Source organism: Rhinatrema bivittatum, chromosome 8 (genome assembly GCF_901001135.1).
Source record: "Rhinatrema bivittatum chromosome 8, aRhiBiv1.1, whole genome shotgun sequence".
Taxonomy (NCBI): Eukaryota; Metazoa; Chordata; class Amphibia; order Gymnophiona; family Rhinatrematidae; genus Rhinatrema; species Rhinatrema bivittatum.
In genome coordinates, this window is record NC_042622.1 from 147,555,296 (window position 1) to 147,578,430 (window position 23,135).

Here is a 23,135-nt window from a genome sequence, read left to right on the forward strand (position 1 = left end):
AGATCATGGAGCGCATCAGCCCCATATGCAATAGCCGCTTCCAACCTATCTGCTTGGGAAGCCTCCTCCGGAGAGAGACCCGCATTAGCCTGCAGTACCTGGGCCCAGCGCAGACTAGCTCGCATAGCGAAGTTCGTGCAAATGGCGGCTCGCACTCCCAGGGCGGAAACCTCAAAAATCTTTGAGTTGTACCTCCAACTTCCGGTCTTGAATATCCCGGAGGGCCATAGCTCCCGTGACCGGGATGGTAGACCTCTTCGTGACAGCGGACACCGCCGAATCCACCTTTGGAAGTCTGAGGAGCTCCAGCGCCTCCTCCGGTAAAGGGTAAAGCTTATCCATGGCCTTGCTGACTTTCAAACCCAACTCCGGAGTATCCCATTCCTTGAATAGGATATCCGTGGACGAGAAATGAAAAGGGAAGGCGACCGCCGGCCCTGTGAGACCGAGCAGAACGGGATCCATATTCGCCTCCTGGCGGACCACCACCAGAGGAGCCTCAATCCCCAGCTCCTGGAGAATGGCTGGGATGAGAGGTGACAGTTCCTCCCTGCGGAATAGCCGCACTACCTTGGGGTCGTCCCCGTCTAAGGCCTGTGCACCTTTCCCTGCACTGGGCTGTGCCATTCCATCCGGTGCTGCCGTCCCGGCCCCCATCAGGGGCTCTTCGGAGGCCTCAGTATCCGTCCTGGAGAAATCCTCGGAATCCGATTCCTGCGGGAGCCCCCGGGGAAGCCGCTTTCCCCGGGACAAGTCCTGGGCGATCTCCGCACCCTTCTTGGCCTTCCTTTTCCGTGGTGGGGACTTGCGGACAGCCGCACGCGAGACATCCCCCCGAATGCGCTTGCTGCGCTTATATCTGAGAACTTTGCGCAGCAACAGCGCAAAATCCTCAGAAAATTCTCCGAAATCCTCTGAAGCAGTACCGGAATCCCCCCGGGAACGAATCCCTTCCGAGGGGACCTCCCCGGCCTTGTCACGCTGCGGGGAAAGCGCGGGAGGCAAAGACGAAGCCCCCACAGTTTCCCTCAATTTCCCGGCCGGTGGCCAAAATGGCCACCACTCCCGCGCTAAGCGGGAACGGCTCCTGAGGAGTAACAGAGGGGCCCCCACCTCGCGGTGGCGAACGCGCGACCCGGGACCGAGCCCCCCGTGGTGCTGCCGAGGAACCCTCATCACCCGGGACACAAGCCGAACAAAGGCTGTCTCGGGACAGACGCGCGCCGAGCCGCAGGCCCTGCACCGCGAACCCCGAGGCATGCCGGCGAACGCGGTAAAAACAGAGGCGCACTGCCAAAAAATCACCACACAGGAAAAAAATTAAAATAACTAAAACGGCGCAATTCGGCGACCTCCCCCCTGCTGGCGACGCCCCCCCACCGTATCGAAACGGAGCGGCAACGCCAGGTAACAGAGAGCCGCAAAAAATAAAAGTAAAACTTTTTTTTTTTTTTTTTTTTAACACAAAAACGCGCTGTCCCTGGTTCTGAAAGCCCTATTTCCTGCAGGGGTGAGTGAACCAGGCTCCCTGGTGTGTCACCCCTAACGCTGCCACTAGCTCAGCCGGGTCCTCAACCCTGGCAGCAGCCTCAACCGGGGGAGGGTAGTCCCCTCAGGACCTCTCAACTCCCCTGGGAGGCAGGGCACCCGGGAAAAGAATTAAAAACAAAACCCAATTTAACACAGAACAATTAGACCTAACAAAACTAGCTCAAAAATCAAACCTGACTAACCACCAGAATCAGGTCAGGCAGGGCTGTGACTGGACCTGCACCATCTACTGGAGACAGAGTAAGACTGAGGGGCTGTGACTGGCACAGGGGCTTATATATGGCTCCGCCCACAAGTTTTAATCTGTCTCCATCTACTGGTGCGGAGTCACAACCCAGGTGTCCTGGACTGATCCTGGTACGTACAGGGAACCTTTTTTTTTTTTTTTTTAATTAATAAAGCGTAAAAACTTGCTTGATCCAAACAGCGATAGAAGCAAAGACAGAAGAGTCCCCAGAAGGGATAAGAAGACGACAAACAGGGAACCACAGGGTGAGCTGTTCCATCTGCTGGAGATAGACAAATACTGAAGGGCTACAGGGTAGGCTCTGTCCTCATATAGTACCCTTTCAGTTTTGGTCTGTCTCCATCTGCTAGACAGGAGGCTCAACCCATGGTCTGGACTGATCCGGGTACGTACAGGGAAAACTATTTTGACTGCATGATGGGGACTTTAAATGTGTCACATGTATGATTTTTTACCCACCGGTGAGAAGTTGTACATGTGCATGCGATGCAAAGAGCTCCTGGCTCTCAGAAAACGAGTCTGATCTCTGGAGGCTAGAGTGGCAGACCTGGAGGAGCTGAGGCAGACAGAGAGGTATGTAGATGAGACCTTCAGGGATATAGTAGTCAAGTCCCAACTTCAGACTGGCAGCCCTGGTGCTGCCTTGGAGGAAGAAGGTCTCATGATGGGAGAGCACCAACCAGGTGTAGCAGGAAAGGATGCTGTAGCAAGGACCTGCTCTCCAGGTGATGCATTATCCTTTCGCACTGAGGATATCTCCCCAAGGCCTACTGCCCAGGAGGGAAGGGTTAGGTCGGCCGTCATAGTTGGTGATTCGATTATTAGGAATGTAGATAGCTGGGTGGCTGGTGGGCGTGAGGATCGCCTGGTAACATGCCTACCTGGTGCGAAGGTGGCAGACCTCACGCGTCACCTAGATAGGATTTTAGACAGTGCTGGGGAGGAGCCGGCTGTCGTGGTACATGTGGGCACCAACGACATAGGAAAATGTGGGAGGGAGGTTCTGGAAGCCAAATTTAGGCTCTTAGGTAGAAAGCTTAAATCCAGAACCTCCAGGGTAGCATTCTCTGAAATGCTCCCTGTTCCACACGCAGGTCACCAGAGGCAGGCAGAGCTCCGGAGTCTCAATGCGTGGATGAGACGATGGTGCAAGGAAGAGGGATTCAGTTTTGTTAGGAACTGGGGAACCTTTTGGGGAAGGGGGAGTCTCTTCCGAAGGGATGGGCTGCACCTTAACCAGGGTGGAACCAGACTGCTGGCGCTAACCTTTAAAAAGGAGAGAGAGCAGCTTTTAAACTAGAACAAAGGGGAAAGCCGACAGTCGCTCAGCAGCACAAGGTTCAGAGAGAGGTATCTTTAAAGGATACTAATGATGCATTAGAAATAGAGCATCCCGACAGTGAGGTTCCAATAATTAGAAAAGTAGTCCAAGTGCCTGTAACTAAAAACTCACCTGAGCTAAAAAATTCTAACTTATCCCTATCAATTAAAAAGCAGATTGAAAATACAAACAAAAAACAAACTTTGAAATGTTTGTATGCTAATGCCAGAAGTCTAAGAAGTAAGATGGGAGAATCAGAATGTATAGCAGTAAATGATGACATAGACTTAATTGGCATCTCAGAGACATGGTGGAAAGAGGATAACCAATGGGACAGTGCTATACCGGGGTACAAATTATATCGCAATGACAGAGAGGAGCACCCAGGAGGAGGTGTGGCGCTTTATGTCCGGGATGGCATAGAGTCCAACAGGATAAACATCCTGCATGAGACTAAATACAAAATTGAATCTTTTTGGGTAGAAATCCCTTGTGTGTCGGGGAAGACTATAGTGATAGGGGTATACTACCGTCTACCTGGTCAAGATGGTGAGACGGATAGTGAAATGCTAAGAGAAATTAGGGAAGCTAACCAAATTGGTAGTGCAGTAATAATGGGAGACTTCAATTACCCCAATATAGACTGGGTAAATGTATCGTCGGGTCACGCTAGATAGATAACGTTCCTGGATGGAATAAATGATACCTTTATGGAGCAATTGGTTCAGGAACCAACGAGAGAGGGAGCATTTTTAGATCTAATTCTCAATGGAGCACAGGACTTGGTGAGAGAGGAAACGGTGGTGGGGCCGCTTGGCAATAGTGATCATAATATGATCAAATTTGATTTGATGACTGGAAAAGGAACAGTGTGCAAATCCAAGGCTCTCGTGCTAAACTTTCAAAAGGGAAACTTTGATAAAATGAGAAAAATTGTTAGAAAAAAACTGAAAGGAGCAGCTACAAAAGTAAAAAATGTCCAAGAGGCGTGGTCATTGTTAAAAAATACCATTCTAGAAGCACAGTCCAGATGTATTCCACACATTAAGAAAGGTGGAAAGAAGGCAAAAACGATTACCGGCATGGTTAAAAGGGGAGGTGAAAGAAGCTATTTTAGCCAAAAGATCTTCATTCAAAAATTGGAAGAAGGATCCAACAGAAGAAAATAGGATAAAGCATAAACATTGGCAAGTTAAATGTAAGACATTGATAAGACAGGCTAAGAGAGAATTTGAAAAGAAGCTGGCTGTAGAGGCAAAAACTCACAGTAAAAACTTTTTAAAATATATCCGAAGCAGAAAGCCTGTGAGGGAGTCAGTTGGACCGTTAGATGATCGAGGGGTTAAAGGGGCACTTAGAGAAGATAAGGCCATCGCGGAAAGATTAATTGATTTCTTTGCTTCGGTGTTTACTGAAGAAGATGTTGGGGAGGTACCCGTAATGGAGAAGGTTTTCATGGGCAATGATTCAGATGGACTGAATGAAATCACGGTGAACCTAGAAGATGTGGTAGACCTGATTGACAAACTGAAGAGTAGTAAATCACCTGGACCGGATGGTATACACCCCAGAGTTCTGAAGGAACTAAAAAATGAAATTTCAGACCTATTAGTAAAAATTTGTAACCTATCATTAAAATCATCCATTGTACCTGAAGACTGGAGGATAGCAAATTTAACCCCAATATTTTAAAAGGGCTCCAGGGGCGATCTGGGAAACTACAGACCGGTTAGCCTGACTTCAGTGCAAGGAAAAATAGTGGAAAGTGTTCTAAACATCAAAATCACAGAACATATAGAAAGACATGGTTTAATGGAACAAAGTCAGCATGGCTTTACCCAGGGCAAGTCTTGCTTCACAAATCTGCTTCACTTTTTTGAAGGAGTTAACATGTGGATAAAGGTGAACCGGTAGGTATAGTATACTTGGATTTTCAGAAGGCGTTTGACAAAGTTCCTCATGAGAGGCTTCTAGGAAAAGTAAAAAGTCATGGGATAGGTGGCGATGTCCTTTCGTGGATTGCAAACTGGCTAAAAGACAGGAAACAGAAAGTAGGATTAAATGGGCAATTTTCTCAGTGGAAGGGAGTGGACAGTGGAGTGCCTCAGGGATCTGTATTGGGACCCTTACTTTTCAATATATTTATAAATGATCTGGAAAGAAATAAGAGTGAGAATCAAATTTGCAGATGACACAAAATTGTAGAGTAGTTAAATCACAAGCAGATTGTGATAAATTGCAGGAAGACCTTGTGAGACTGGAAAATTGGGCATCCAAATGGCAGATGAAATTTAATGTGGATAAGTGCAAGGTGATGCATATAGGGAAAAATAGCCCATGCTATAATTACACAATGTTGGGTTCCATATTAGGTGCTACAACCCAAGAAAGAGATCTAGGTGTCATAGTGGATAACACATTGAAATCATCGGTACAGTGTGCTGCGGCAGTCAAAAAAGCAAACAGAATGTTGGGAATTATTAGAAAGGGAATGGTGAATAAAAGGAAAATGTCATGATGCCTCTGTATCGCTCCATGGTGAGACCGCACCTTGAATACTGTGTACAATTCTGGTCGCCACATCTCAAAAAAGATATAATTGTGATGGAGAAGGTACAGAGAAAGGCTACCAAAATGATAAGGGGAATGGAACAACTCCCCTATGAGGAAAGACTAAAGAGGTTAGGACTTTTCAGCTTGGAGAAGAGATGACTGAGGGGGGATATGATAGAGGTGTTTAAAATCATGAGAGGTCTAGAACGGGTAGATGTGAATCTGTTATTTACTCTTTCGGATAGTAGAAAGACTAGGGGGCACTCCATGAAGTTAGCATGGGGCACATTTAAAACTAATCTGAGAAAGTTCTTTTTCACTCAACGCACAATTAAACTCTGGAATTTGTTGCCAGAGGATGTGGTTAGTGCAGTTAGTATAGCTGTGTTTAAAAAAGAATTAGATAAGTTCTTGGAGGAGAAGTCCATTACCTGCTATTAAGTTCACTTAGAGAATAGCCACTGCCATTAGCAATGGTAACATGGAATAGACTTAGTTTTTGGGTAACTGCCATGTTCTTATGGCCTGGATTGGCCACTGTTGGAAACAGGATGCTGGGCTTGATGAACCCTTGGTCTGACCCAGTATGGCATTTTCTTATGTTCTTATGCTGCAGACCCTGGGCTGCTACACCATAGTTGGCGCCCTGTAGTTTGTGGTCCCGGCCTAGTGCCATGTCGTCTATGGTGATATCCTGGCGTGATTCCCAACATCCTGCTTTGGGGCTACTTCTTATGGTGTCAGACTCATAACATCACAACTACTCAAATAAAAGGAGGCTCAGTTCCCTTGGTGAGTGCCAGAGCAATAGGTCCTGAACCTGGATCCTTCGATGGTGCTCTAGCCTTACCTCATTGTTGCCTCAGTGGTCCATTCTACCTGTGGTGTTCTGGCCTTTTTCCTGACCTCTCTCTGCTTATTATCAGCCCTGAATTCTATCTTTGCTGACCCTTGCCCATTCCTACCTTCGGACAGTTCTGGACTAGCCCCTTCTTGCCAGTCAGCTGCTGCCTATTGGAGCGTAAGCAGTGCTGTGTGCTGGTTGGGTTCTATCAATTCAATACAGCTCCAAGGGTCCACTTCCCCTAATTCGTGACAGGAAAATAATATACCAGTCCAATAATAATGCCTACACTGATTCTTTTTGTATCATTTCTTGGATATTATGTATTTGAAGCCAAAAACAGAGAAATTCTATCCTAAGTATTTACTCAACAAAAATTGGAAAGCCACTAGTTATGAAAAGGAAGCATCTGGGTCTTGCACAGATCTCTGCTCGGCCCCTACCCTGCCCCCAGAACACCCACAAGACTCCAACTTGTGCTTTTTCCCCCATCACGTTTATTTACAGTACAATCAAATGCAATATACAGAAAATGTCTTTACAGAACAAAACGCCATTGCAAAATTCGCTTGTGTAAAAAGTCAACTTTTTAAAATAAATGAAAAGTAGGAGACGACATGAAATGCAGCGGACATCTCAAGCTGCAGTCGTCTACATGCCAAGGCTGGAAACTTGAGTCCTCCGTGTCACCTCATGACAGAGTACTGAGGTTGTAGGTTAAGAACAGGACATACCTAGGCATGAACTGAATGTTCTGTGGCAGGGGTGGGAAGCTAAAGGCTGAGAACCCATGTTTATAGGATTCCCCTGTTTGGTTGAGGGTATTGGTGGAGAAGACCTAGTAACAAATACCTTGGCCTGGCGCCCCCCTCTGTATTGGAAAGATACAAAGGAATTTCACATGTTCCAGACAACAGATTCCTTCAGAACCCCTTCCATGTCTTGAAACTCTGGAGCCAATCAAATACATCTTACCCACACCCCCCTTACCCAGATCTTGTTCTTGCCTCTTAAATCTTTTTATCCCAACCCTTTCCCATAGTCAATCTTTGTAGTTAATTGGTCCTTTTTAGCTTTGAGGGTAGTATTGGCCGTAGTTCCAGGTATTGTGATAATTGTACATGCCATAATTCTGCAAGAAACAAAAGAGGAGAGAATAAGCACCACACATTCTAACCATGACCACAAGTTTTCAAGATCACCTTATCACTCTGCTCTGTCCAATGCACTGTGCAGAGCTATAACTACTACTGTTTATAGTACTGCTAGGTGTATGTAGTACTATACAGCTACATAGAGAAGACAGTCTCTGCTGTCTAGTCAAGACAGACAAGAGGATTCAGGAAATTTATTATAGATGACAACATTTGTGATTAGGCACAACTAGTGTTTAAGATTTAAAAGCAGCCTAATGGTGGGTTTTTAAGCAAACAGCCAAAGGCGGCTGTGCCAGGCATATGATGCAACAAAGTGGAAAGCATGCAGTTTGGCATTAACAATGGAGAACAGCACAGGTAAAAGCAGCTTGATGAATGGAGCTTGTGGGGGTGTAGGGGGAGATAAATAGAGAAGAGGAAACAAGTTTCTGCAGAGTGCAGGCACTTGTATGAGAAGCTTGAACCATACATGCACATGAGGAGACAGTATATAGACTTGAAGAGCAGTTACATTGTGGTAACAGCACTGGAGAAAGACGCGTTGCACAGATGAATTTTAAACAGACTAATGGAATTAAGCCTTTGGTTATATGCACACAAAAGGCTGCCAATGGCTGACCACAAGATATATCAATGGAAGCATGATCTATCTGCTGTTGTCAGCATCTGCTTCCTGCAGTTAATCTTATTCCCAGTTCTGTGCATTTTCTGCATAGAGAAAGCTAAATTGTTTTTGTCCACTATGTAAAAAAAAAAACCACCCCAAAAACCCCCCCAACTTGTACACATTACTAACCTGATACCATGGGTTATAGTTGTAAGCTGCTGCTGCTGCTGCTCCCATCGCCTGGCTGTTGCTCATATCTCCTCCCATTAAGCTCATAAGACTGGGTATTGCTGGAGCTGTCACCGTATTTGTCATTGCTGCCACTGCTGCTGCTCTTGTGGCTGCACCTACTGTTGTTGCTGCAGATACAGTCACAGTCGTGTTCCCCGTCACAGTCATGCTATCCACTTTGGCCTTCTTGCTGTCAGGTTCTTCCGCATTTCTACAAATAAGAAAAGCAAGTTTGCTTACCGTAAACAATGTTTTCCGTAGATAGCAGGGAATTTAGCCATGCAGCATGGGTGATGTCATCCGTAACGTCACGAGGTGGAGCTTTACTCTCTCAGCTCGAAGAGCTTTGCAGTGCAACTGCGCCTGCATTCCTGTGCTCCTCAAGCTGTCTCCTCAGTTGGTTTTGAAGCTAGTTGTGAGCGTAGGTGTTGAAAGAAATGGCTGTCCAGGGAGGTGGTGGGGACTGCATGGCTAAATTCCCTGCTACCTACGGAAAACACAGTTTATGGTAAGCAAATTTTTTCTGTGGATAAGCAGGTCATTTAGCCATTCAGCAAGGGAGTCCCAAGCACACATAGGTTGTTTTTTTGTGTAAGTTCTTGATATCATGAATAGCAACCTGTGCATTGTGGACAGCCATTAGGAATTTTTGAAGTTAGGTAGAATTGCCGATCCCAGCGCACTGTTTGTCACAGATTGCTGGTCTAGGCAGTAATGTGAAGTGAAAGTGTGTATGGAAGACCAAGTCACTGCTCTGCAGATGTCTTGCATGGATACATCCTGGATATGCGCTATCGAAGTGGCTGTGGCTCTTCTGGTGATCTTTAATTGGATTTGACACAGACTGATTTTTGAGTGTAACAGAACTGAATGCAAGCAGTAAGCCAATTTGAAAGAGTTCTAGAAACTGGTTGGCCCGGGTTATTTGGGTTAAGAGAGACAAATAATTGAGATGTATGTCTGATAGATTGAGTCCTGTTTTTGTTAATAAGCCAAAGCTCTCTTACAGTCTAGTGTACGAAGAGATTTCAGATAGTTGTCAGAGTGTGGTTTCGGGGAAAAACACTGGTAAGAAGATTGATTCATTTAAGTGAAAAGACGAGACTACTTTCAGTAGGAAGGAAGGGCGAGTTCTTAATAAGGGAAGTTGATCACCAATGCTTGGAACTCACTTACTCACCTTGCCGAGGTGATGGCCACCAAGAAGAGGACTTTCCAGGGTAGATATTTTAAGGATGAGGACAACATGGGTTCGAATGGAGTTTTCATCAGAGCTTCAAGGACCAGGATTTACGTCCCAGGGAACTGGAGGTTTCGGAATAGATGGATGTATGTGATTTAAACCCTTTCATGAATTTCGAGATCAGAGGATGAGAAGAGATGGATGATCTGTTTCTTGTTGAGTGGTAAGCTGCTATTGCACTTACGTGTACAAGGATAGATGTAACTACTAGACCGGAGAGAGATAAGGTATGTAGGGAGTACAGTAGTTTGCGGAGGGCATTCAAAGGGATTTACTCTTTGTTGGTTACACCAAGCAGAATACCCTCCTCCATTTGAAAGCGTAATTTTTTCTGGTAGGCGGCTTTCTGGCTGCTATCAAAATATTTGTGATACTGGAAGGGAGGTTTAGTTTGTTCAATACCTCCGGTTCAATCTCCATGCCGTCAAGTGAAGAGATGAGTGCATGGGTTGTATAAGATTCCCCTCGCTCTGTGAAAGTAGAAAGGGGTCATCGTTTAACGTAATCGGTGGACTGATTGACAGATGAAGATAAGCATATCATGGTTGTCTCAGCCAAGAAGGTGTGATGAAAATAAAATCCGCTGTGTCCACTATACATTTCTGTAATGTGCATGAGATTAACGGGATTGGCAGAAAAGTGTATAGGAGGCTGTTTTCCAAGGTATCAGGAAAGCATCATGAGATGACCTGTATATGCTGGGGAGAATTGAGCAAAACTTTTTGACTTTCCTGTTGCTTTCCGATGCAAAAAGGTCCATCTTCAGAGTACCCCAGTGAAAGAAGATCTTGTTCACTTCTGATTGTTATAGCGACCATTCGGGCGGGTGGAAAATTCTGCTGAATGTGTCTGCTTTCATGTTCGCAAGGCCTGGAAGATAGGAAGCCTGAAGGAAAACTGTTGTCTTCCACCCATTCTAATATCTGAATTGCTTCCTTGCAAAGAGTCAAGGAACCTGATTCTCCTTGCTTGTTTATGTAGAACATTGTTATCTGGTTATCAGTGTGAATCATAACAGATTTGTTCTGTATTCATGACTGGAATGTAAATAGTGAGTTCTTTATTGCTCTGAGTTCCAGCAAGTTTATTTGAAGACATTGTTTGTTTGGGGACCATACTCCTTGTGTTTCTAAGTGAAAGAGATGGGCTCCCCATCCCTTTGTTGATGCATCCGTCGTTATGATGAGTTGATGAAGAGGCTGCCTTAATGGAGAGCCTTCGGTTAACACTAAAGGACTGAGCCACCAGAGAATGTCCCTTTTCATGGACCTGGAAATCTGAATTCTTTGGGACAATGGTTGGGTCAGTTGGTTCCATTGGGTTTTTAGACCCCACTAGAGATGCCTCATGAGTAATGGTGTGTTCTGGACTACATGAATGGCTGCAGCCATGTGACTTAACAGAACCATTACTTGGCGAACAGTAGCATAACCTTGACGGTGGAGAAATAGACATAGGGATCTCAGAGTTTGAACTCTGTCTAGTGGAAGAAAGGCTCTGGAAATGGGAGTTTGAATTCTTGCTCCGATGAACTGAAGATCCTGAGAGGGATGAAGTTGCAACTTTTCGTAATTTATGATTCAACCGAGACTCTCTAGACAGGGGATCATTTCCTCCAAATGAGATTGGAGGGCTTGAGCGTTCAAGGAGACGATTAGCCAATCGTCTTAGGTACGGAAAAATTTGTACTCCCTTTTTGCGCAAGTGTGCCACAACAGCAGCAAGACATTTCGTGAAGACTCACGGGGCAGAGGGGAGTCCAAATGGGAGTATCTTATATTGATAGTGTTGATTCCCAACTTGGAAACATAGATAACACCAGAATTTTTTGTGAATTGGAATGTGCATGTATGCATCCTTTAGGTCTAGGGAACATATCCAATCTTGGTTTGAAGAAATGGAAGGACTGTTTTGAGAGAGGTCATTTTGAATTTTTCCTTTTTGAGATTTTTGTTGAGTGCACGTAGATCCAGGATGGGACGAAGGCCCCCTGATTTCTTGGGATGAGGAAGTATTGGGAATAACAACCTTTTTCTCTTTGCGAGAAAGGGACTGGTCTGATTGCTTTTTGTCGAAGAAGCAATCTCACTTCCTGAATTAGTGAGGAGTTCTGTGTATGAGATGTTTTGGGTTGAACAGGATGTGGTAGTCTCAGGAAATATATGAACTGTAGCTTGTAACCTTGTGAGATTATATCTATTACCCATTGGTCTGTGGTAATTGCGGACCATTTCGGAAGGGAAAGTCTGCCCCCTGTGTGCTGAATTGTTGTTGTGGTGAGTGGATCTAAAAAGACTGCTTGGATGGAGGCTGAGACTGTTGGATTTTCTGCTCCTCTGGGTTCTTTGTTGAGGTCTCTGCGTCTGTTGCTGAGCCTGAGGTTTTGGTTGTTGGTAAAGTGGTTGTCTATAACTCTGAACGTACAGTTGATAGTAACGGTACGGTCTTCTATAGTATCACCTTCTTTTGTATTGGCTGTAATAATGCCTGGATGTTATTTGCGCTTCTACAGGAGATGTCAGTGTTTGGACTGCCAATTTTGTTCCTTTATTTAGGAAACTGTTTCCCTGAGTTTTTCTCCAAAGAGATTATCAGGTCTACATGGCAAATTGGTTAACTTGTCATGGACATCCTCTCGTATGCTGCTTGTATGTAACCAAGCTAGTCTTCTAGCTGATACTGAAATAGCCGAAGATCTGGCAGATGTATCAAAGGCTTCATATGCTGTCCTTTGCAGATGTCATAACCCTTCCTGTAAATATTGAAAAGACTGCGAAAAGGGGGCATCCCCTTGGATGTTATGAGGAATGGCTTCAGTTGTTGGGTACAGTCATACAAGTATTGAACTATATAGAACTGGTGTTGATGAATACGGGAACTGAGCATGGCGTTCTGGTAGATTTTGCACCCAAACTCATCTAAAATGTTGCTATCCTTTCTGGGTGGAGTGTTGGAATATAGCCTGTTTTTCTTAGCTTTTTCCAATGCTGATTCCACAACAATTGAGTTGTGAGGAATTTGGACAGTAGAATAGTAAGTAGTTTTCTGCATCCTGTTTTTGAGATCCAGTTTTTGGAAAATGGAGGTATGAGATGTGGGGTCTCTCAGGTTTTGTCCATAAGAGATTCCAAAATCTGGTGAGAAGGAAGAGCAGTTGGTACATCCAAAATTTGTAAGATTCCCAAAACTTCAGATCTGGGGTCCGAGAGCTTTCTGATTTCTATTTTTAGGGCGGAGTCCAACTTTTCTAGAAATTTGGAATAAGTGAGATCTTCTGGCAGTGAAGATGGTTGAAAGCTGATCTTCTGGAGGATCCAATGGGATTCCAGTAGAACTGTTCTGAGATAAGGGAGAATTCCCTGGAGGAGTTTCATGGGAGAAGTTGGAGATGAAGCCGAATCTTGTGGGGGTGGCTCCTTCAATGGTGAGGAAGGAGAAGCATGTAGTGATGAAATTTTTACATTTCCCATAAGAAGACGGAGAAGTGTGTGTTTAATGATGTGAAGGTAACCAGTGGAAAAAATCCTTTAGAAGAGTTGTAATTTAGACATTGTTTCTTAGGCCAATGGTCTATCAGGTGGGACTTTACTTACATCGTCCTTGCATGGTCTTTTGCATGGAGTACTAATGAAATCTTGATTTAAAACCTTATGTTGAGAGGCTGATCTTTTCCTAGAATAGCTAGGTATATCTTTCGTAAGGCACGCAATATCTGGTGATGAATCCCAGCTATCTGCTGAGTCCTCTAGATCTATATCAGAGAAAATAGATATGGGAGACAGGTGACTTTTGTGGAAATGTGGGGTGCAGAGCATTTAAATGAGGTAAAGAGGTTGCTCCAGAAGGTGGCAAAAGATGTTTTGTCTTAGAAGACTTGCGAGGTGTTTTGTCAGACTTATGCTTTGGAATATGCGAATCAGCGTTGAGGTTGGAAGATTTCCGACTCTTAGGCATCGTGTGCGTCAAGTGCTTTTTAGTTGTGTTGGAGTGCATCGTAGTCTCTGAAGCATTTACCAACGCATGCGTCAGGTGCATCGGAAGAGGAGAGTTGTGTTCTGGCGTCAGGTTATGATCGACGCGGAGTCTGATTTGGATTGTGTCTTAGGTGGTGGCATTCGGAGCATGAAGCATTGACACTGTCGATGCAGACGCTGTTTTTGCTGAGCAGCCATCCATATCTGCTGAATGGGTGCATCGTGGAGTCTTGGACCGGGGTTTTTTCTTACCCAGGGAAAACTGCGATCGTTTGTCACTAGGAGAGGGAGCATAAGATGAGTGCCTTAATCTCTCCATTTTTTCGGCCCATTGACATCTAGCCCATGGGGACATTTTGGCACAATCCTTACATGTTGCCTGGTTATGGTTGGGACAGACATAAATAACAATAATTACGTCCATCGGTCACAGACATTATTTTTCCGCATTGGCAATATTTAAATCCCGGGCTCTTCAGCATGATGATAGTAGTCATGATCTTTCTTTAGTCTTTTTTTTGTCAGGAGACTGGAGAGAGTGCTCTATGCGTCTGTGAGGAATTGCAGAAAAACAAAAACTGAGGAGCGCGGGAATGCCGGTGCAGGTGTTGGTGTTTGAGGTAGTTGTGGGTGGATCCTTGGGCCGGTGGCAGATGACCACACCCCCAGGGGAAGATCCCGAGAGGGACCACCGGTCAGACTCAGAGTATGGAGACAGACACACATTAGTTCTTTTATTAGACAGTATATGGAACCACCTGAGGTGGCAGTAGTGAGTTGGAACGCCCGGCTGGGCTGTAGTCCCTCAGATACTGGAACAGCGATCCTAGATGACTGAGCTGTAGAGAAACTGAATATAGTGAGTAGGCAGGGTATGCAGAGTTCAGGAACAGAACCTTGATGGTAACACTCACACAATAGTCTCTTAGAAGCAGCCCAGGAGCTGGAAAGAAGTAGGCCCTCAAGGAGCGAGTACTTGGTTCCAGGGAACACTCAGAGAGAGATGGTAACTCACTGGTGTTGTAGGCAGCGAAAACTTCCTGGCAGAAGTGGAATTCAGTAGCAAGTCCAGGTACATGGGCCCTCGAGGAGAGAGTACCGGTTCCAGACTGCGATCTGAAAAGCAAAGAGAAACGAGGCTCCCGAGGAGCGGGTACCCCTGGTAAGTCCAAGGAGGCAGAATAGCTAGGAGCGTAAGAAAACCATTCCGATCCAACTCCATTCCTTGCTAACTCAATTAGTTAGCGATTTCAGAGACCTTAAATATCCGGTGGAGATGACGTCACCTCAGGAGGACGCCCCTGAGGTTTGCACCACTGCTGGTACTTAAGTTGGGGCCGCGCCACGCGCATGCCCTTAGACTGCTGGGAAAGATGGCGGAGTGTGGAGTCTAGCCGGTCCCGGGGTGCTGGAGAACGGTATGATGACGCCACGGCAGCCAAACTTCCAACAGGCAAAGATGGAGTCACCAAAGAGATAAAGTGGGCATAGTGAAGAAGTCAGGCAGCGACGGTCGCAACAGCAGGCACACTGCAAAGCTCTTTGAGCTGAGAGTAAAGCTCAGCCTTGTGATGTCACAGCTGATGTCACCCACGCAGCATAGCTAAATGACCTGCTTAGACGGAAAAAAATATATTCTTGGTTCCTTATGTACATTTCGCTCAAATACTAGCAAAAAAAATTGTAAGACATTGAGCAGCTCCTGATGTTATGAAATGAAGGGCCTGGTTCATCAAGGTCTTTTCCCAGCTAGAATGGAAAAATGTGGCTCTAGGCAAATCAAAGGGCTGCACTTCCTCAGAGTGCTGGAGAGGAGAAGGGGGTAAGGCATAACGATACATATAACTATGACTTCAATAACTCTAGAAGCCACGAATAGTGTCGGCTACATCCCTCCCTATAACACTCAGATACAACACTCTGCCACAAACTGGTACAGTATTCATAACAATTAAATAAGGATTTAAGAATATCAATTGGATATAAGGCCGCAGCTTTATTTAACAATATATCCCCCTTAAATAACCTATACCTGAGCTGAGATCGTAATCGCCAAAACAGGCTATGCCCCCACCTCCGCCATAATACCAAGCACCATCTAACCCAGCCCCCAGCCTTGTCCCCAAGCAAGGAGGCCTCCTGAGGCCTAAGGATGCCCCACAATATGCCGCCCAAGGCTCCAGTCCACTGCTGACTTGGACCATGATGGACCCTTGAACCACATCTGAAACGCTCCCTACTGGCTCAGGTACCCGCCATAAGCAAGAGGTAGGGCCCCCCCACCATGCTTCATGCCCCCCCACCATCATTAACTGTGGCCAACATCACTCCCCCAAAATAGGTCCTCCAAGGCCTCCTGTAGAGCACTGTTTAATATATCATAGCCAATATCTGACAATTGAACTTTGTCCAGCCTAAACATGCCTTCACTTTGGACATCCCCGTTCACTCATGTCAGATTTGGCAGTTGCTAAGCTTGCAAATCTACACGTCAATCTGGGAGTTGATCTTCTTGTGCCTTCTCCTCCACAGCTTTATATCGTTCAATTTTGGGAGCAGAATGACGACAGACCATAAAATATGAGTGTATAGTAACCTGGAGGCCAATTCACCAACTGCTTGCTCGATAGGTTGCCCAAGTCATTGCCCCCAGATGTATTATGAGAGCATCAGAGGCAGCCGACGAAATCTCTCCACTGCTGCAGAAGGGCTAACAATCATTCCCAGTGCACACTTTGCATGCCCATCCAAGTCCACGAGGCGCCAATCCCAAATGAAGTCCATAGGGGTGATCATGCACCCTTCCCAGCAGCCCAATGCAAAAAAACACAAAAAAACAGGCCAACAATCCATGCTGTCCATTGAAACCAGCACAAATCTACAACAGTTAAGAGTTATGAGTAGTTGTGCTCACCCGATCCAACCTAACAAATATTAACTGCAACTGATCTCCATCTTCCTATTTAAGAACATGCCATACTGGGTCAGACCAAGGGTCCATCAAGCCCAGCATCCAGTCTCCAACAGTGGCCAATCCAGGCCATAAGAACCTGGCAAGTACCCAAAAACTAAGTCTATTTCATGTTACCGTTGCTAGTAACAGCAGTGGCTATTTTCTAAGTCAACTTAAATAAAAGCAGGTAATGGACTTCTCCGCCAAGAACTTATCCAATCCTTTTTTAAACACAGCTATACTAACTGCACTAACCACATCCTCTTGCAACCTCTGTATGGTATTTTTCAGTAAGCCTGTCTGTCGTGCTAGTTGCCGTTCCAATCCTAAAGGAGTGGGTGGTACATTTTTTGAATCCAGGTCCATTTTGGTTACTGCCAATCTGAGCACAACAGAAAACTGGTATCTGGTCAGCTTGCACAAGTGAATGTACACCACCCTAGGGCCAAACAACCAAGTACTTCTCTATATTCTGCAAGGGATAAGTGGTGCACGACTCAATACACTTCAAGGAGAGGATTGCACCCTTGCCTGCTTCATCAGTTTTTGACCTGAATATTTATGTGGAATGCTTGAGCTGTACATGTCATGTTCCACAACAGCACGCTGCTGATACATGAATCGCTTTTGGCGGAGGTCACAAACTCGCTCATGCATAAAGCGCCAAAGAAAGCCAGTGAGGTGGCTAGGTGGAACAGATTAGTTTCAAAATCCAAAGAGTTAATGGATTCCACAGGTTCCCCAGCAAGTCGTGCATAATTGTAATCCATGAGTCCAACACAGACCCCAACTTTCTCGACCAGCTCGCCATCTTCTTCAACAAAGAACTTGGTGGGAACCCCTATCCATGTGCCTTTGTGAAAAAGGCCTGGCCAACTAGATGTCTAACCACTGAGCCTCTGTAAGTACCCATGTCTTTGGCTGAGGAGACATATTTCACCATCAGGTCATCTGGCAAACTGGCCCCACAACCCAGCCGTGCTGCATCAGGAATCCCCTCATGTACTCAACTTCTGCATTATGTGGACCATCTGGATGGAGATTTCCGTAGTAAGTTCCTGGTGTTTAGAGACCAATCATCCATAAGTGGTCCCAATTCATCCACCGTGGGTACCTATTTACAAAGCAAATCCCACTTAGCATGAGATAAGGAACCAGCAATGCCACTACAATCTCCTGTGATGTGCCTCGCCCTGCCTGTGGTACTGATGTGCAAGCCAGTGAAGGCAACCTCCCTTAGCAAGTCCACCACCTTGGGGCATTTCGCTAATTGCCTGTTCAGGACCTGGATCACAGCTTAGTTATTGCACCAAAATATACCTGTCCTTCAATTTTTCACGCCATAGGACAAGGACTACTAGAATGGGAACTAGCTCCAAGAATATGATGTTCCAAGTTAACCTGCCTCAACTCAGGTGATTGGCCAGGGCACGGTGCACCATGCTCCTTCACAGAATACTCCAAAACCCCAGCCCCCTCCCCCGAGGCATCCAAATGTATGCGCAAGTCTCTGCTTGACAGCAGCAGCCCTGCCACAAGGACACACTGTTGAATTCGTCCAGAAATGATGCCCATATGGAGATATCTGTGTGCATGATCTTTGACACCCTCATGAAGTGATGCGGCCTACTGATGCTCACTGTGGCAGCAGCAAGCCTTCTCAGAAACACCCACCCCATGGGACTCACTCGCCAGACAAAATTCAATGTGCCCAAGATGGTTTACACGGAGCGCAGCATAAGCCTCTTAGCTGTCAATGCCTGCCGCATCATAACGCATAGCTTTGCAACTTTATTGGCTGGAAGCTGAGACACCATGTTGATCAATTCCAATTCGATGCCCAGGAAGCAGATGACTTCAGAAGGGCCCTCTGTCTTCTTGTGCGCCAGGGGAACCCTGAAGTCATCAGTAGCTGACTGGAATTCCTGCAGGAGACAAACACATGCTCAGATTCCCTTGGCCCAATGAATAAGTAGTCAAGGTAACATATGATGTTGCTTGATCCAACCCATCGTGATGTCACCCAATGAAGGAAGGAACCAAAGAGCTCCAAGTCGGTGCATGACACTGGATACCCCCATTGGCATGCATTTGTCAAAGTAGTATTGATCCTGAAACCAAAAACCCAACAATGGGAAGCTGTTCGAGTGAACAGGAAGAAGTCAGAGCTGACTTTATAATCAGTCTTGGCCATTAAAGCACCTGCAATGCACTTCCTGAGCAAGGCAATGGCACAGTCAAATGATTCGAATTGCACTGTGCACTCTTCAGGGAAAAGCTGATTGTTCACCAAAGTGCCTTGAGGGTAGGAAATGTTCTGAATTAGGTGAAATTTGCCGGGCTCTTTCTTGGGGTCCGCCACCAAAGGTGATAGGAACATCTTGCAAAAAGGCGGAGAAGGGAATGGACCAGCCCTGTGTCTCAGAGCTAACGCCATATCCAATTTCTGTTGAACAATGTTTGTGTGCTGCACTCCAGATGGGGCGTTAATAGTAGTTGGCTCCCAACATGACCCTGGAAAGGGATAGGGAATTCTTCATGGAAACTTTGGGCAATCTATTGGGCCTCTCTTCGCCTGGGGTAGCAGTCCAGCCAAGGAAACAGCTAGCAGATCTATGGGTGATGGCGCCTTACAAAACCGAAGATACCTATTTGGATTTTCCATTACTCCCCGAGCTGTGTAGGATGAACAAATGTGCTTGAATCTTCAAACCTGGAAACCACATGCCGATCTGTTATGGCACCAGTAAACATTGTCAGACAACTGTGCTGTCCCCCAGCAGCCTGTAAGGTCGACAAGGATTTCCTAGGCGCATGGGCACATGGTCCTGCATCGCTTGCCTTGCATGACATCTGCTTCAACCACAGGCTGTCATCCTGTGTCCCCCAGGATATGAAACTATTCTCTTCCATCGTATCACGGAATCTCTCATCGTAATTCAGCCACATGCAGCATCATATTTCTTATAGGCCTTGAGGATGGTATCTGCATAACTTAGCATGGGGCCATACTGAGAGGGATTGTCTTGTCCAATAAAGCTTATTCTAAGAAATGCACAAGTCCAACTGATAATGCTCCTGGGGACTCTCGTCTAAGCTGTGTGCATCCTCCTCATCCTTCACCTTCTTCTGCGTGTCCCTCCAATGCCTTCCTTCCATGATCCTGAAAATGTCAATATGAGTGTTTCTTGATCTTCTTGCGGAGGGATCTAAGATCACTCTCCCAAAGTTGAGAGAATGTTGTAAGGGCTGGGGTCCCCTAGATGCCTCCCCAGCCTCAGCTGATGGGTGAAGTGGGCTGTGGGCTGACAGAGTCCGAGTCAGATGTTTCCAAAGAGGTACTACTCATGCTGGTGCTAGCCTTATGCTTAGCCTTGCCTTTTGCTGTCTTCCCATGCTCTTCATGTATATTGCTCCCAGTGTCCCCTTTAGACTCACCATCTACCGCTATGCCACTTTTCCTGCTCCGCCTGTGCTGCTGGATGTTGTGAATGTCAGTGGCACCTGTACACTGAGCTGCGTTCCCAGGATCATTTGCATGGCCCAATCACATCTGAAGTGTCCATAGATGGCGGGTACTCTCAGATGACTGGCATTTCATTTGACGCCTGTGTTGCACCTGCTATTGCTGCCTCATTACTACAACTTGTGCTGTGATGTGGAACCTCATTGCCCTTTGCTGCACTTGGGAGATTGGGCAACAAGATGAATTTGGGCATGGCAGCTGGCGAATACCCCTATGTTGGGGGTCCAGATGCGGACAGACATCTGGAGGATGAAGCGAAACTCCAGGGTGCTGCTTCGTTGTGGGAGAGGATGTTGGGACTCCAGTGGAGAGGTGTGCTGGTCGCATTTGCACCACGCCAACAGATCCCACTTGGAAAAAAAGGTCCTTTGAAGAGTCTTGCATCCTGGAAGCCTCACAGTTGTGTGCTCCCATGGGGGCTCTGGTGTGCTTGAAGAAGCCAGTGCCTCAACGGGGGTGTCCTCCTGCTGGCTATGTGCTGCTTCTGCCAATATAAGCCTTGCATCACTCTTGTCATGCTTCCTTGGATGGTCTCAGTACTTCCCTTCTTGGTTGGCCTCTACTTGATTCTCTTTCTTTTGTCGACATACTCCCTGCTGCCACCATGGCCATCTGTTTCTCCTTTCTCCATTTCTGAGACTTAGCCCGTTCCTTCCCTGCTGGGGCTGCTGTCTCAGCTGTTTCATAGTCGACCGCCAAACGCAGACTGTGTTTCTGAAGGACTGCCATGCTTGCTGACGAGGATGGGGGTGTGTGGTAACACCCGGACACAGGCAGACTTGCCTCTCCTGACAACAAAGTGGAAAGCTGCAGCAATAATGGTGTTCCTCTATTCTCTGATTGACTGCCTCAGTCACGTAAAGGGTCTCAATCCCTTCTCTGCCACTGTGCACTTAAGTGTCGAGCTGGCTGGGGAAACTGCTGCTGCTCATTGACTATCGGGACTGAGATCGCTAATCATCCAATGGAGCAGTGATTAAAGCAGATGCAAAGCCTGCTGCTTCAAGGCTGGCTGGGAACAAAGAGGGTGACTGTTCCCTGGTCCTCATCCAGCCGCAACAGCTTCTCTCCTCACCTGAACGTCATTGGTGCGACGGGAGACCACACGCGCAGCGGAGGAGGGCTGGCAGGGGAGTGAGTTGGGCAGGAGGTCCCAATGCGCTGCTGGAACTCCTTGTGGCTGTACTGCAGACGGGCCTCCACCTGCAGCATAGGTGGAACCACGTACTATGGATAGCTAAAGAATAGGCCTAGAAAATCTCATAAATGGAACATAGTCACAATAAAAGATAGAAGGGAGTGTCACCTAGTGGAGGGGTTTAGAGTGGACAAATACACCCTTGCAAGCACACAATATACCTGTAATCTAGGTACCCAGCTTCTTACCCATTCGCAGCAACTCTTTTCTTGGTGGTCTGCTTTTTAAGAAGCTTCTGATGCTCATCATACGCCATCAAGAGGCTGGAAAAACACAAATAAGAAATGCGGGTCAGTGCCGGCTAAGAGGTAAGACGCACCACTAAAACCTCACACCAGTGCTGGGATTATTTCCAGTTACCTGTTCAGGCTAGAACCAAAGTCCTCCAGGAATTCTAGCCTGCGCTGAGAGAAAATCACTTTCACCTCACAGGACAGCTTGCTCCTCAGCGCCCTCTCAATGCAGTTAATGGTGTTGATCTCATTCTGCTTCACATCCACACTAAACTCCATCTCCAACAGGTTCATGTACAGCCTGGCATTCTCCTGTACGGGAGCAAAAAGACAGGGCTCAATGACAGTTGAAATCTCTGCTGGTAGCCATCTCTCTTACTGCACCAACTTTTCTTATACTGGTTCAAAAGAAGAAATTTAATCTGTTAGTTTCCTTTCCTTGAATTCTGCTAGACTAGTCCAGACACAAGGGTATATACCATCCTGCTAGCAGATGGAGAAAGCACCACAACTTTCCAGTGACATCACACTGCTATAAGAAGTAGTGCAGTGCAGGCAACTGACAGTATCCTTTTGTCAAAAGCAATGAAGGAAAAAAAATGTTATGAACCCTCCACAGTACTATCTTTCTCAATTTTCCTACAGAGAAGGGGAAGCGAAACAAGAGCCAGAAGGATGAAAGAATCCTGATACCGCCTTAGAAAGAGACAATCTTCTGCAATATCAGATCTGGAGATGAACATAAGTGTGACTTGTCTTCCCAAGCATAGACTTTTGAATCTAATTCTGCAAATGATTAGCATCCAATGTAGTTCTACAAGGCAAGGTGTGACATGATCAAATTTCCTATGTCCTGTAATCAACTTGTGATCCTTTTACTAAGACCACTGAAAGATCCGGAAGTAATCTATTGCAGTTGTCATATATAAAAAATATAACTGTAGATCTGATTTCTCCAGAAATGGCCCAAAAAACAAATGTTTCTAATATGGAAAAAACAATTCTGGATCATTTTAGACATATGAACAGTCATAGATAAATCCTTGTCTAAGAGTACCCCCTAATATTGCCAATTTATCTTTAAGAGGAATCTTAGCTGATCCAAGATGGCTGCAACAGCCCTAGCAGCATGAGTGTCCTATTTTCTTGCTTGCTCATTTTTTTCCCCTCCAACTGATGTGCCTCATACCGGCCTTAAATGGAGGGTGAGGGAGAGAACTGACCCTGCAGCTGCTTTGGAACTGTAGGGAAATATTGGAGAAATTACTTACCTGATAATTTCATTTTCCTTAGTGTAGACAAATGTGTGCTCCTGATAGCAGTTGGAGACAGAGTCAGATTTCAATCTGACGTCACCACCAGTACATATACCCCTGCAGGAAGCTCTGCTCTTCGTTATTCTCTTTGAAAAGCAATTGTGGATATATGTATGTCTGGATAATTTGATCAACTTGGTTAACTTTGATTAACTTGAATAACTTGATTAACGTGATTAAC

At 45.9% G+C, this 23,135-nt stretch overlaps 1 protein-coding gene across 2 annotated transcripts in view; it reads right to left on the reverse strand.

Moving 5' to 3' along the window:
• Positions 1–6,993: 6,993 nt before the first annotated feature.
• The window catches only part of LOC115097047, a 175,401-nt gene continuing 159,259 nt past the window's right edge, over positions 6,994–23,135 (reverse strand). For both annotated transcript variants that reach the window (XM_029612478.1, XM_029612477.1), the window contains 4 exons: positions 21,766–21,950; positions 21,594–21,668; positions 8,470–8,722; positions 6,994–7,648 (listed from right to left, as the gene is read on the reverse strand). In XM_029612478.1, the coding sequence (XP_029468338.1) occupies positions 7,586–7,648; positions 8,470–8,722; positions 21,594–21,668; positions 21,766–21,950 (576 nt within the window). In that variant the 3' untranslated portion in view covers positions 6,994–7,585. The remainder of the gene's footprint in view (positions 7,649–8,469; positions 8,723–21,593; positions 21,669–21,765; positions 21,951–23,135) is intronic.